Here is a 15,652-nt window from a genome sequence, read left to right as displayed (position 1 = left end):
AATGTTTGTGATGTGAGACAATGGTATGCACATAGACCTAAGCAATCGACCGACTATCCAAATCCTCTGGAAAAGTACTCTCAAGTTTCACGCCCATGTGCTGGGTAGGAAATTTTAAAATAGACGAATAAAAGGTCTTTAGAATAAGGAGTTCTGTCTGGAACTTTTAGTAGATACTTTGAGGATTTTTTTTAGGGAAAATAACAGGCTAGTCATGTCAGATATGTAATAAACAGTGGAGGTAGCCTACAAAACAGTGGATGTACAATTAGTTATCAAGCATCTTAGCAATTATTCTACAGCCTATGCATTCTCAAGGAAAGGCATTCAAAGTAGAGGTCAACAATGATTTTCACTGAATTTCAGGATATAAACAGGGGTTACAATTAGGCCTATGTCTGTTTGATGTTTTTATATGTAGGCTAATTAACTGTAATTTTCCTTCTTGTGAAAAAGTCACAGGAGCCAAGTGGAATCCACGTTTAGCACTGTACATGTGCTGCATCCTTTTACATGTATCGTTTTGTTCTTATCATTAGGAAAACATATTATGGTAAAGTTTCAGACATGACACTCCACCTCATACAAAGATGACCATTAATGGAAATCATGGTTAACCCATAACAATTGGTTATTGCAAAGCAGTTGCAAGTTTGAAACTGACATACATAGTATTTTACAGTATCAAAATCAAACAAAAAGTGTAATCTTCCGGGAAAGTTTTACACTCCCTTATAGTTACTTTCCCTCCTCGCTTCTTACATCTATTGGGAGTAAGATCCCTCTGAATCACTGGAGACTCTTGTGGAGGCTTTTTCAAAAGCTATTTTTAATAGAGGAGATAAGTGGCCTCTGCATTGCTTCAGCTGACAATTCAGCCTGACAGTGGCAGGCACACTCAGATAAAGCCACTGAATTGACAGAACATGTGGAACTGACTGATTTACGCAGTAGTCAACAATGTGCCTGCAATGCCCAACTGGTGGTAATCCGTAACTATATGGTTGACAGAGAGAGCAACTGTTATCTAGCATGGATAAGCTAGCCCTGGTCTCAGGTGGTGACAGGTGCTAGCCAGTGCTCATGTCCTTTAGTTTGGACTGTCTTAATGACCTCTATTTGCATGTAGTTTTAAATCATCAGTGGGAAAATAAAATGTGCTCTCTTCAATTTAAGGTTTCACAGACTGTCACTCCACTGTCACCACCACCGGTGTTGGAAGAGTGGATAGATGTAAAAGGCCCAAGAGGCTACATGCTGTGATTAGGCATGTCAGTAGCCTAATTGTTACATTCTCAACTCAATTTTCAGCTATGCTGGTAAGCCTATCTCTATATTTTAGTAATTTACTGGCCTTTGATAAAATAGTGAATTACATAGGCCTACCAAATACAATTTTCAACTAATATCAATTTTCTTTAATGTTTAGTGTCAGCTTTTGCCAAGTCATCAAGTAAAGTATCTCAAATGTTGACCTAGGCTATCTTGTGTGTTATTTGTTATATGGGAGTAAGGTGAAGTCTGTGCATACTGCGTTCTGGGCCCAGTGAGTAACTGACTCCACAATAAATCTAATAAGATAGTTATTCTTTAGGCTACTTTATGATTATCGTTTTCTTCAAGCCTTTAGAACTTCATTCCTAGTCAACATTATTTGCCTTCATCCATTAATAACACCTGGATATGGATAAAGTGATGATTGTAAGGAAACCTGCAGTGAATTAAGGAATCCTTGAATGATGTATAAATTCAGACTGAAAAAAAAGAAAATAGTCAGACAGTGGTTTGTAGATACACCCACTTTCAATACTAAATAAGTCAAGTAGTTAATGGCAAGGATCACCATTTCTGCCTTTTGGTTTTTCATCAACAAATTCAGCAAATGTGCATAGAAAAAAAGAGTAAAGAGAAGCTAAAAATACAGATAATGGCATAAACACGTTTGGTAGGGCTGCTTTAAGACACACACACTCACATACAGTGCACCTGCTGTAATTAATCAATTGCCAGGCCAGTACTGCACAGTTGGCAAGTTGAAGCAAGCTAAAGGGATTTTGTTCTACCAGCACGTGTTAAGATGAGCAGTTCGGAGATCGACTGAGCGCCCTGTTTCTTCATGTGTCATATGCGTGTCTGTTTCTTCATGTGTTCCCTGATTATGTGTGCTGCTACCCTCTGCTGGTGAGAGCTGGTAATGCGAATTACGAGACGTTCATCAGGACATAAAAACATTACAGGCTGCCATGTGCAGACAAAGTACCTAGTTGTGCTTATAAATAAATCTAAATCAACCTGCATACATTTTCCTCCTGTCAGAAATGGTAATGGTTATTGAAGGCCTAGACCCTTACAATTGTGTCATTGTACAGCAATTTCTTGGTCGATTTATATTTGAGAATATTCTTCAATTATTCAATTTGGCTCACTCAGTTAAACCCAATAATGTGTGCCAGTTTACTAAATCTGATATTGAAAGATCTTGGCATGTGGTTTAGATTCCTAATGCATGCCCCTGAAAGAATATCCTCTTCAAATGGTGGCTTTCACCAACTCCATCAGATAAAACCCTTGAGAACCACTTTTCCCACTAAATATGGCCAAGAGCTGAATGGAAGACTGCTGACTGACATGCAAAAGAACCAATGCAAGTCTGTTGTCTTGAAAACTTATGATTGATGCACTGTGTACTGTAGTTGGTTGATGGTACACATGTACCTGGTTTGACCTCAGCCCTGCTGCCCACAGATTTTGCTTATAACTGTATTTTTATAGCTTGATGGTGCTTAGAATGTGTTTGATGTGCGAGGGTCTCACTCTGCTTCTTTCTTCTCCGCTTGACTGTTTCACCTGCTTCAAACCCTGCACCTCCTCCCCACCTGACCACAGCTGCTTCAAACCCCGCACCTCCTCCCCACCTGACCACAGCTGATTCAAAGGAGATCTCTCACCAGTCTTTGCACAACTAATTAATAAATTATGTTGTAAAGAGACTTTTGGCTGGAACTGGTTCTGGTCGTTGGTGAATGATAAATAATCAACAACCACCCATGATAACCTGGAGCTCAGCTACATTACACTATAAGTGATATCAAAACAAGGAAATCGAGTCAGATATAGGCCTCTGACACAGCTCACTGCTGAAATTTCAACAAACTATCTCCAGGTGTATAATCAAAAGGAGCAGAGCCCAATTGCCTAAACTATATTTCATTAGTTGACTACACATTTATACGGAGCCCAGGAGATATTGTGTGTTTACTACATAGTTCTCTTGTAATACTAAATTGTGGTCTCATTTTATTATATGCATACTAGGGCTAACCGCTTACAGTCCACATCAAGCCTAAGCATTTGTTAGTAAAGTCTATATATATAGGTCTACATACTAAGTATTTCTGATTGCTGATTGGATCATAAACGGCCACAGAAACAAATTATTGTGTGACATGTTCCAAATGTAAAACACTTTGAGCTGCATTCTGTGTATGAAAGGTGCTATACAAATAAAGTGTATTATTATTATTATTATTATTATTATTATTATTATTGCTATTATTATTATTATTATTCTATTAGATTGTGCGCTCAATTTAGTAAATTGTGCACTCATTTTATTAAAATGAGAGCACAATTTAGTAAAATGAGCACACTATTTAGTCAAATGTGTGCACGATTTAGTAAATTGTGCTCACAATTTATTAAAATGTACGAACGATTTACTAAATTGAGAGCACAATTTAGTCAAATGAGTGCAAGTTTTCTGGATATACACCAAAAAATATCTTACAATGAGTAAGTATTCCGTAAGTATTCGAACAAGACAAAATACAATATAGGCTTGCGGTCAGACCCAGTAAACCTATTAGCCCTACACGATTTTCCATGAATTCTTTATTCTTCAATTTTCTTTTTTGAGTGATTTGTTTTTATCCAAATATATAATCGAAATAGCAAGACACAGTTTGTAGCTTATGGAAATAAGGCATTTAGCCAACCATTCGTTGATTCATGGTAACATTTATTTTGTAGCCTTTTTTTGCACGGAACTCTTATTATGACACGTTGAAGCCGGCAGTAGTTTTCTGACAGTGGTCATGTGAGCTGTAGGCCTACCCTTCGCCTTCTCTGCCGCTTCCTCAAATTTATTTGGTTGCTAATCTACATTCTAAACGTTAATGCATTTTTTCTACAAATAACTAACCATGCGGAGACGGCCAGTGTCGACCGTTCTGAAATCTGCTACAGAAAATAGGTTTGGACAAAACAATTGCACACAATAGGCTAGCCAATGCTATGTTTATGTGTTGTAATAGTTGACAGGACGGTGCTGTAAAGCGGGCTTTTTGGTTTCTTCTGCTATTATCGATTGATAAAATGTCATACATGTCATGACCTAGTAAATGGTGTGCATCAATTTATTTATTTTTGTATATCTAGGAATTACATAGGTTGTTCACATGAATTACATCCATTTGTTGTCAGTTGTTGCATAATAATAATAATAATAATAATAATAATAATAATAATTTAATAATAATTATGTTATTAGACAGTTGTCTAGTATTGCTAATGTATGCTAATGAACTGCAACGTGTTGTTGCTTGTGATTAAAGAATTTGTGTTAAGGTTATTTGTCTTTCAGGTCTGGTTGGGAAAGGAAAGAATCAGACATGGTAAAACCACAGTTCCACTGTGATCTGTGGATATATTTTACCATTCAAAACTGGATACTTGACTTTGGCAGACCCATTGTAATGGTATGAGTCCAATACTACTCTTTAAATTGGCAATTTTATTAAACAGCATTGTGATTAAATAAATGTATACACTTTGTGTATCCTTAGATTATTCTTCCTCTGGAATGGTTCCCTCTAAACAAACCCAGTGCTGGGGACTACTTTCATATGGCTTACAACATCATAACACCATTTCTTCTTCTGAAGGTATGGTCTTGCACATCATGCCATTATCTCTTCATTATCTGTTTTACTTGTCCAGAGATGAGCAGTATTATTAAAAGCAACAACAGATTTTAATGTGGGGAAATGGTTAATCGGATTTAGTTATCTAAAGTTATTGTAAAGCTTTGCCTTCGAAATGTCTTTGAGTTTTACATTTTAACAACAGCTGTAATATAACTTATATTTTATTATGTTTGATTGAATGACCAACATAATACTACCATTATAGTCACAGTTTATTGTGTTTAAGGACATCATTGCTGAGGGGCAGCCGTGGCCCACTGGTTAGCACTCTGGACTTGTAACCGGAGGGTTGCCGGTTCGAGCCCCAACCAGTGGGCCGCGGCTGAAGTGCCCTTGAGCAAGGCACCTAACCCCTCACTGCTCCCCTCGAAATACCGCCCGTTGGGCGGGATTAGTGTGTGCTTCACCTCACTGTGTGTTCACTGTGTGCTGTTTGTGTTTCACTAATTCACGGATTGGGATAAATGCAGAGACCAAATTTCCCTCACGGGATCAAAAAAGTATATATACTTATACTATACATTGCCTTTATCGTTAATGCATATCTTCTTTTTGCATGCCATCCAATTTTATGTAAAGTTTCTACGATCAAGTAAATGATGGAAGAATAGTCTTTAACACAGCTGTCAAAAAAGGATCATGAATACTTTTGGTAGTCTATAGTGATCAGGTAAGCCCTGATTGATTGGCAGAACATGTGTTTTGTTTTACAAGCTGATTGAGCGTAGTCCTACTGCTTTACCTCGCTCGGCGGTATACATCAGCATCATCACCTTCGTCATGGGCGCCAGCATCCATCTGGTAGGGGACTCTATCAACCATCGCCTCATCCTGAGTGGCTACCAGCTACACTTATCAGTCAGAGAAAACCCCATCATCAAAGACCTCAAGCCTGCATCACTGGTACAAAGAATTTCCGTTATACATCAGGAAATAGTTAATTTGGAGTGGAAATCTGGTTCAAAATCAGAGGTGATGATTATTCTGTAAATCTTTCACCATTTCCAGATTGACTCATTTGAACTACTTTACTATTATGATGAACACCTGGGGCATTTAATGTGGTGAGTAGAATTAATGAATAGACAGAATTAATTCTTGTCTAGTTAACAATGCTATGTGTGTATATATGTACACATATGGTGTGTATATACTGTGTGTGTGTGTGTGTGTGTGATCATTTAGTAATCAATTAAGCTGCTTAGTTGAACACTATTTACAACCCATTGGTACGTTGAACAACTGGGAAGCCAATAATTATGGCATGATCAATGTTCTATAAATTTTAAAAGTAACAGAACAAATCTTAATAAGGTATGAATTTATACCCATGCTCTAAACCAGTTGAGACGATTAAGGGACAATACACTAAAAACAAAATTGATTCATGCTGTAATTACCCAGTTTAATCAAGTAATTCCAATAAAACTTTTTAAAGTTTAAGTGTACTTTAAATATTCATAATTTCGACATCGTTATGTTATACAGGTGGCATGTACTGAGAGTAGGCATCCAGGTGTACTTAGTATTTCAACATCAATGTTAAAGGAAGATTAATTTGATATTTAAGACTTCAAGATGAAGTCTTAAACTGAAACATGCTGAATGTTGTGCCACAGTATTCACAAAGCATGGTTCATTTCAAAGATACAACTCAGCTCCAAATTAGTCTCTACACATAACCCTCTTTAAGAAAACTCAGGCGAAAACTTTTGTCACCACTGTTAGCTGCGTGATTATCGCAGTGCTTTTCTTGCAAAGGCTCATGGGAAACAATGAAATGATGACACCAAGGCATCCCATGTGTTCATTTGCCTACCGGTTGAGTACTTAGGTGCTTCACATTGATCTCACATGATTTTGTTGGATAAATTCATTGCTATGATAAAATAGGTCAGTTCAACGTAATAACATTTTGTTTGAAAGAAAAACATGGATTTGCCTACTTTCATGTTTTTCGGTTTAGTAACTGTGACAAACCCTCTTTTCCTTTTTTCCCTAGCATATATGCTTACATGATTCAATTAGAACAATGGATTAATCAATTGATTTGACCATTTGAACACAATACGGTTGTGTTTTATTCAAAACTAGACTGTTTTATGCAATTGTATTGTAAAATGGTTTGATAAATTGGACAACCCTGACTTTTTGTTTTTTTACAGTGTATGATGTCATCACACTACTAAAGTGTTTTATTAAAGTATTTTAAAAATACAAAACACTGAAGTATTATGATACAAAATATGAAGGCATTTCCATCATCCCAATCAAATACAAATTACAAATATTTTGTATTTTGTATTCGTATTGTAAATGTATCAGAAATACTGCCCATCCCTGTACATATGTGTATGTTTATGTGTTGTGTACATTTGACATTTCACAATGATCTGTCTTTTTTCCAGGTATATTCCATTCTTTATCATTCTTTTTCTTTATTTCACTGGCTGTTTCACACATGTGAAAGGGCAGCAAAATATGCCTTTAGCTGGATGGATTCTCTTGGGTCCTAGTGCCCTGTACTACTGGTTAGTGTCCTCCACTCTGTCGAAAATAAAACCAGACAAAAACCTTATATTAATACATTGTTAAATATAAGCACATGTATAGTTACGTACATTTAAACAGTGGTCAGATGAATGTGGTGTGTCAGGAGTGTAATTGTTGTACAGAAATAACTGAGTCTGCAAAATTAATTTGTGTAAATGTTTAATAACAAATCTCCCCCTCTTCACTCTTTCCTTCTTTTCATTACAGGTATCTTGTGACCGAGGGCCAGATTTTTATCTTGTACGTCTTCACTTTTTTCGCCATGGCAGCTACAGTCATTCAGCAGAGGCAGAAAGGATTTGTCCTGGACAGCAATGGCCTGTTCCTTTTCTACAACTTCATTTTAACATTGGGCCTGGTGGTGGTGTGGGTTGCATATCTCTGGAGTGATGAGGTTCTGCGGAAGAAGTATCCTGGTGTCATATATGTTCCTGAGCCCTGGTCATTTTATACATTATACATAAAAGACAGCCATTAGGCTGTACTCTCCCATTTTGCCAGGCAAAATGCTATGGAAACTTTCACACAAGTGGAACAGCAAGATCTGAATCTATTCCTCTGACTTCCAAAGCTGTTACCTTGATTGCTTTACCCTGTACTGATGGAGGTTGTGTTACAGCTGAGCTAAGGTTGAACGTACACAACACAGAGATTCAACCTTTGCCTGGTGTGTCCTTTCTTATAATGAAATCATTTGTTATTACTGAAGGCCAAATTTACATGTGATATAAACGGTTAATGCATTCAACCTGAGGTACAAATGTCTACTTTGCTGTAACTTTTTTAAGACCGATTAAATATTTTTGTTTCACCTTTGTTGTGCATGTTTATTTTATATGTGTATTTCATTAAGATACATATATTACATTTCAAATATCAGACTGATTAAATCATGTATTTAATCTCTTTTAATTGTTCACAAACTGTATATATTATTGAAGGACTAAATGTTATCAGCTGTAATGTTGATTTCAGAGGAGGTACAGTTTATGCTCTGAGAAGGAAAACACTAGCCCTAAAGTGATTCTCCTATGGGCTGCAACAATTATGGCCTATTCATGGGTTTATAGCAGGGTGGTAACATAGGCTGTGTCTTGTCTGCAGGAATAATATGATACATCGTATCCAATATCTCTGTTGCCACAGCAACAGCCTATCAATTACGTCTATCCAGTGGTGGACTTTAGAATGAGCTGGTGTGGACAGCAGTTAGGCAAGGGAGTGACACTACAGGAAGTAACACACACAAATCCGTCCAACATGGTAAGTGAGGAATTTCAATCTTTTCTTTTTCAACTTATGGGCTTCGTTTTAAATAACTAAAATAATTTATGCATATGATGTGCTGTTTTCTCTCTAGGCAAAGTTCCTTACACAAACTCAGATCAATGGTAAGATATTCTTGTAACACAGATGAAGATCAAATGGTGTGTGTGAAAGTGAAATACTATTCATCTTAACTTGAGGCTACAAGTGTGATTTTTGAAGGTGTCAAATTAAACCATGACTGCAGGAATAGCAGAAAGATTTGTCCTATAATGTTTTCTACTATAATCCTTTAAGGTAATGGTTCACTACCATTACACCTTAACAACATATGAAATGTGTACATGAAATATTAAGTACTGGAATTTCTACAAATACAGGTCTACTGATACAGTCAGATGCTTTTAAAGTCCAAGTTTGATGTTAATTGAAGTCCTGTTGTGGTTGAAATGATGTTCCATTTTGATGACCAGCACATTTGAAATGGCTCTGAAGTAGTGATACAATAATTTGTTCAATGCGTGTTGTCCAATGTAATTTTCTCTCCTCAGAATTCAAAGAATGTTTTTCCCTATATGACAAGAAACGTAAAGGGAAGATTGAGGCAAAAGACTTGATCACTGTGATGCGATGTCTGGGAACAAGTCCAACCTTCAGTGAGGTGGACCGACATCTACAGGTTCATAAGATAGGTACAGACACAAATCATGAAAAGTTGTAACACATTGCTTCATTTGTTGGCTGGCACACAACAACAAAAGATAAAACAAAGGGTTTTCTTGGAAAATAGACCAGGACACATTTGTAGGAAAAAATGACATGAGTTGTCTTACATTTGACTTTAGGGCTCTTAACGCAATAAAAACACAAGCATGCAATCTCTGTGTTCTAGATCATATTTTAACAACGTAAAACCAACAATCTGTTTTTTTTTTTTAAATATACCCATAACAAGAGGCTTTCATAAAGCCATGGCTTGATCCAAAGAAAAAAGGATACTCTTGTTTCCGTGCTTTTATCTCCAGTCAGTGAAGTGGTCTCTCTCTTTTCCCCACAATAATAATTAAATAGTTACAGCTCACTCAAGATTCTGCTGTCGAGAAAGCTGAAAGATACTGAGTACAGTTTATCAAATCTATCATTACAGTACAATTTACTTTATCCAATCCATCTGGCACTGATTTTGAAATTGTTTAAGATCAAAATGCTAGTTGCTATCAGAATATTTGTCTCTCAGATCAAGAACAGGTAATGCGCTTTAGGAAAATCAATAAGCTAGTTTGCCATCCAGAGCTGAACAAAATTCTGTGTCAAGTAGCCTTTTTTTTTTTAAAACATTTTCCCCAAATTGAATTTAATCAATATGGCTAGTCTTTTAGGGCTTGGACCACAACACACATTTGCCATGTTCTTTCATTTTTGTATGCTTTTAATCTAAACTTGCATTGCTGCACATGTCACGAATCATATCTGTCTCCCCTATAACTTTTGCCAATAGATAAAAAAGGTGAGGTGGACTTCTCCACTTTCCTGAACATGATGCACAGACAGACGCAGCAGGAGGACCCAAAGGCGGAGATCCTGGAGGCCATGCGCATGACAGACAAAAAAAAGCAAGGCTACATCCTCGCCTCTGAGCTACGAGCCAAACTAACAGGCCTAGGAGAGAAATTAACAAACAAAGAAGGTACTGACTTCCATGCACCCATTTGCAAAATATAGATAAAATAAATATTTTTCAAGACTTCTGTCATTCTCTGGCAAGTTTCTTGCCTTCTATTTGTTTTACATATTCTCCTAAAAGACACCATACAGATCATTAAACTTTTTGTGCTCTCAGTGTCACACATTATTGACAGTATGTTTTAGTAATTATATCACAATGACTTTGCTCCTTACAGTGGATGACCTGTTTAAAGAGGCCAACGTTGGTCGTGATGGACTTGTGCGTTATGAAGAGTTTACCAGGATGGTGACGCTTCCTCCAGTGGATTACTGAGAGAATGTTCACTATGGACACATTTTGAATATATTTACAGACAAATCATTGCATCACTCTGGTATTTGTGACACATTGGAGATGCACGTGTTTGAAACCTGTTAAAATTGCAAATGTTGGAAGATTAAATAATTTACATACTGCACCACTAGATGGCGCTCCAGTATAGATTGACTCAGATACAGCTCTGGATTGACTCAGGGATTTATATTTGTCTTTCATCCTGTTGCCAGTTTCCTTTATGGGATTTACTTTGTCCATTAGCAGTGCAGTTACACTGATTTTAAAAGAACTGTCCTGTGTATGGTAATAATAATAGTAATGTATAAACAAATATAATAAACAATATCCAAAATAATGACACAACTGTTTATTTTTAACAAAGCAACACTTATAAAATAACCAAATTCAGAATTAATTACAAAAACACATTTTTTACAGCATGATCTGTCCGTAGTTATACGTAGAAGCCTCCACCAAAGTCCTTCAATAAGTAGAAGCCTCCACCAAAACTCCTCTGAGATGATGTACACTATGACTTTCCCCAATCAAGAGCTTTCATGAACTCCTCTTCTGTGAAGGCCAACATTTTGGCAGCTTCAAAATGCATCTGCAATGGTGACAAAGGAAGAAAAGAAAGTTGTATGAAAGTTGTAAATAATGTGCTATCAGCCACTGAGCATTATACATATGCTTTTACTTGACTATACCTTTTGTCGTTTCAATATATCAATTAGCTTCAATTGTTTTTTGAAGCCAACTAAAAGTTCAGCCTTTTGCTTTTCCAACTTCTTGTTCTCAGCCTGCAAGGCTTCTATTCTTTGATGCTCCTGGTGTGCAGCGTCCTTAAAAACCAGTCCAAAATGTATCATCAGTCAATAATATGAAATTATAAAAAAGGGCATGATATAATATTAAGGTTATACCAACAATAGTCTAAAATTTCCCTCAGGATGAATAATGTATCTTAGAGAAATATTAGACTAATCGACCCCTGCAATTTAGTATTATGGTTCACCCGAAGAAAAGCTTCCAACAACAGGTAAAAGCCAAAAGGAACGACAAATCATCTTTAAAGGTTGTATCAGCGATAGCGGGGATACATCACTTCTGTTGATGTTCAAACAAAACAGAGAGCTAGCTCGCAACTCCCTCCCCCTCCCTCCCGTGCAATTAAAACTCTCTTAAACGTGCATCTCGTTGGTTATTGGTTGAAACACTTTGTTTTGCCTTTGAGTGGGTTGCCAACCCTTGTTGATAGCAATTGTTTTTGTGTACAGATCTCGGAGCCTAGGCTGCCTACAGAGACACGTTTTTTTGACGGCCTGCTTATGGGGCAGACAGTTAGCAGATTGTTAGGAAAGATTAGATGAATGTGATCATTTATGTTTGGGCCTTTTTTGGGCCTGAAATCGCTGATACAACCTTTAATAAATTGAAAACATTTGTATATTTGTCCTAAGTCCAAACACCTACAAACATTTCTTGCACGGTCTACCTATTTACTTATTCTAGTCCAGTTTTTAAAATTTCTGCCCTTGACACTGTTACAATGATACAATGTAGTATCACTGCATTTTGTATACCTTACCCTGTTGATTAAGGGATACAGATGTTGTTGATATGAGAAGTACCTTTGTGGTCTGTTGAATCTTGTTCAGTTGCATCTTGTACTTCTCTGCTTCCTCCACAGCTCTGTTCAGCCTGACCTCTGTGGCACTGTACTTGTTTGCCGCCTGTTTTTCTGCCCTTTTCAGTCCATCAATTTCCTGGAATACACATATGCATAATAACAGATAATGATTGAGGACTCCTATTGTAAATGGGTGTTAAGATATATGCTGGTGAACATGCACAAAAAGATCCACAAGAAAATTACTTAAAATTACTGGCACTATGTTAGGATTAAGTAATGATGGCACAATAAGTAGTATTATCCTACAGTGCTATAGGCATTCTGAGAAGTGTGTAATATTTGTAAACATACATTTCATACATAACTGATTTAGATGAACCTTATGTGACCCCAAACCCCTAAATACGACACAAGCAACAACTATCCTACCACCAGTTGATACGAAAGTTCAATGACTCCATAAGAACTGTAAGTGTGCAACCTGACTCAACTCTGGGATTTATTACACAAGGCGGGTTTTACCCATGGTCTGCTAAAGACAAGGGCAAGTGAGTCTGGAGAATTTTCTGAGGGCCCAAGATAACCGTCACATAAGCCTAGCTGCTGCGCTATCACCAGCTGCAGGATGGCTTCATTTTACACAGCCAAGCTAATCATGTAAATGAGGCCATGGAGCACATTCCTCAACACAGACATTCAATTTCATCCGTCATTGGCAGCTGGGCAAAACCAGATTACCTGTTCCCTTCCTGTTTTTTTTTTTACTCATTATGACTGATAGTAATTTATAGTATGTTATCATATCTAATAAATCATATTATACATTAGGTGGATGTACCTCTAATAATACAGGTTTAGGCCCATTGACCTTTAGGTGTGACACTACTCTATGTTGGTAAGTGAATGTACAGCCTGGAGGGGACTCACTCAAGGTGTAATATTTGGAGACTACCGCATGATCGGAACAGCATATTTTCTCACATCGGCCACCTACTTTCTGTAATGAGGTCACTTGCTGTTGTAACCCATCACATCTTCTGTTGGCTTCCTCTGCCATGGCTCTGTGTTTCTCTATCTGGTTCTGTTGAATGTTTGTGGTTCTCTGGAGCCTAGTTCGGTCTTCTTCAGTCTGTTTCAGTTTGCTGCTCAATGCAATGTTTTCATCATCCTTAAAGACAAAGCATTCGTCTATATACATTAGACAAACTACATTTCTGTCATATAATGGTCTTTCAATACATTTCACTTATTATTGATCTTGCCTTCTTGTTGCATTCAAATGACAGCCTTTCCAGCTCCTCTTGCATCACTCTAAGTTTTGCCTTCAAAAAACGGATCTGGGCCTCTGTGAACAAACATAATATATATTTTTGAATGACGGGATTATGATTATCAACAAATACCTCCAACAGTTATGGTGTATGGTGATGATGGACAAAAACCTGACCTGATCCCATTTCTTCCCCAACACTAGGCATAACATTTTCCTCAAGATCTTCAGGAACAACTCCATCATTCAGTTTCCCCTCAATGTTGTTAATTGTGTTTACCAAAGAGAAATCCCCATAGTCCTCTATGATAGCAACATCTTCGGCCACCGTTTCGGAGACCTTTTTCCTATAACAGAAAGCAACGGTGGAATCAGACGCATAAAGCTGCAAAAGAAATGAGGCTATCTGACCATAACGGTGAATAAATAAGGCTATCGACAATGACGGTAAATAAATAAGGCTATCGACAAACAAAATCAAAAAGCAATATAGAACAAGACAACTTACTGTGATCTCTTTTTGGTGACAATTAGCGGTTTGCTTGGCTTTAAAGCACTTTTCTTCTTTTCAGACTGTGTAGTGAAGTGGGTAATTAATTTTTACAAACATGACAAATACATGACATCCTTGTTTCACTGTAATTCATTATAAAGTGTCTTTTTCCTATAAAAAATATTTGTTTGCCAGAGTGAAACAAGAATACCATTGCAGCGGTCTTCCTCTCTGAGGGTGTTATTGATATCCGCTCTCTGTTAAACAAGTAAGTGTTTTACATTATGAGTCATTCATTAAATGGTCTTGCCTCTCTTTAAAGATAAATTGGATTAGTCATTGTGGGTGAACATGTCCAACATAGCCTCGAGTTATTTGCAGGCCTTACCTCAGATCCTCTTCATCGTCAATATCAATATCAAGGTGAGAGGATATAGGTTTTGACAAAACTTCGTTTTGTTCCCTCTGTGATTCGAAATACATTACATGACACGTGACATGACATGCTATTGTGTGACATTGTTTATTTCTTAGCAGAAAATGATGTAGGCCTACTTTATAGTTCCTTACCATGACTTCCTCTGCTTGTCTAACAATTTCAGCTGTCTTTGCTTCCAACTCAGCATTCAGGCGTCTAGAGAAAGCAACACAAACTGCTTATCTACAGAAATGGATAGGTCTATGTTCATTAAATCGCATGCTGAGGAATCATGCGGAAGTCATAGTTTAACATTATCACTTCCACCCAAAGGCCTAACGTTACTTGTACTCCTCCTCCTTTGCGAAGATATCCATCTTCGGTTTTTCTTTTAGTGGCGCAGAGACTGGACGGTTTGCAGGTCTGGGCAATAACTTTCCAATACCAGCCGAAGGAGGCTTCTTTGCCTGAATTGTAGAGGAAATGATAACTTGGGTCAAAAAAGCTACGTTTGATAGCTAGCTACCAAACCACCATGTGCAACATGCCTAGGCTCGCTGACGATGACAGCTAGCATCTATTTTACAAACGCTGTAGTCGCTGAGTTTTATCAAATTAAACCTAAAGTTGACGATATAGGAAATACATCCTTTTCGGCAAATAATTGGTAATCTGAAGTACAGTAAAAGAATGCAAAACAAACCCACCATACGAGCCGACATTGTACGTTCTGCCATATTTGCAGCCAGAGGACTTCTGTGTACAACAGCGTCACTGTTGCATAGCAACGGAAACTAGTACAAGGAGTGGAAATATGATCATTTTCTCTTCAACTAGAATACGGGTATTTGAATCTGTGTAGGAGTGAGTCAAAACTCTATATATTATTCTATTCTATTTCAAAACATATTTAAATAGTTTTAAATATCTAATTAATTGTTACCTCTTATCGCATGACTTCTTGATATGTGAACTGATTGCACAACTGTGAGCCTGGCAATGCAGTGCAAACCTGTGCGCTGCATGCAAATG

The 15,652-nt window shown here is 37.2% G+C and overlaps 3 protein-coding genes across 4 annotated transcripts; 2 read left to right on the top strand and 1 right to left on the bottom strand.

Moving 5' to 3' along the window:
- Positions 1 to 3,143: 3,143 nt before the first annotated feature.
- cln6a (CLN6 transmembrane ER protein a) lies at positions 3,144 to 8,349 on the top strand. Of its 2 annotated transcripts, none has more exons than XM_048262424.1 (7): positions 3,144 to 3,163; positions 4,643 to 4,757; positions 4,845 to 4,943; positions 5,700 to 5,888; positions 5,994 to 6,049; positions 7,394 to 7,516; positions 7,746 to 8,349. In XM_048262424.1, the coding sequence occupies exons 2-7, from the start codon at positions 4,671 to 4,673 to the stop codon at positions 8,014 to 8,016; spliced, it is 825 nt and encodes a 274-aa protein (XP_048118381.1). In that variant the 5' UTR covers positions 3,144 to 3,163; positions 4,643 to 4,670; the 3' UTR covers positions 8,017 to 8,349. The 2 variants fall into 2 exon arrangements, with proteins under 2 accessions (XP_048118381.1, XP_048118380.1); XM_048262423.1 differs by lacking the exon at positions 3,144 to 3,163 and adding an exon at positions 4,084 to 4,252.
- Positions 8,350 to 8,475: 126 nt separating this feature from the next.
- Positions 8,476 to 11,161, top strand: calml4a (calmodulin-like 4a). Its single transcript, XM_048262425.1, has 5 exons — positions 8,476 to 8,801; positions 8,899 to 8,929; positions 9,356 to 9,496; positions 10,303 to 10,491; positions 10,706 to 11,161. Exons 1-5 carry the CDS (start codon positions 8,727 to 8,729, stop codon positions 10,801 to 10,803), a joined length of 534 nt encoding a protein of 177 aa, XP_048118382.1. The 5' UTR covers positions 8,476 to 8,726; the 3' UTR covers positions 10,804 to 11,161.
- Positions 11,159 to 15,648, bottom strand: tex9 (testis expressed 9). Its single transcript, XM_048262421.1, has 13 exons — positions 15,564 to 15,648; positions 15,328 to 15,414; positions 14,966 to 15,087; positions 14,773 to 14,836; positions 14,591 to 14,667; positions 14,414 to 14,459; positions 14,218 to 14,282; positions 13,887 to 14,056; positions 13,702 to 13,784; positions 13,434 to 13,607; positions 12,438 to 12,572; positions 11,514 to 11,648; positions 11,159 to 11,413 (listed from the first exon to the last, which is right to left on the bottom strand). The coding sequence occupies exons 2-13, from the start codon at positions 15,355 to 15,357 to the stop codon at positions 11,336 to 11,338; spliced, it is 1,179 nt and encodes a 392-aa protein (XP_048118378.1). The 5' UTR covers positions 15,358 to 15,414; positions 15,564 to 15,648; the 3' UTR covers positions 11,159 to 11,335.
- Positions 15,649 to 15,652: the final 4 nt, after the last annotated feature.

The sequence above is a fragment of the Alosa alosa genome, chromosome 14, assembly GCF_017589495.1.
Source record: "Alosa alosa isolate M-15738 ecotype Scorff River chromosome 14, AALO_Geno_1.1, whole genome shotgun sequence".
Classification (NCBI taxonomy): Eukaryota; Metazoa; Chordata; class Actinopteri; order Clupeiformes; family Clupeidae; genus Alosa; species Alosa alosa.
This window is presented reverse-complemented; position numbering and strand designations above follow the sequence as displayed.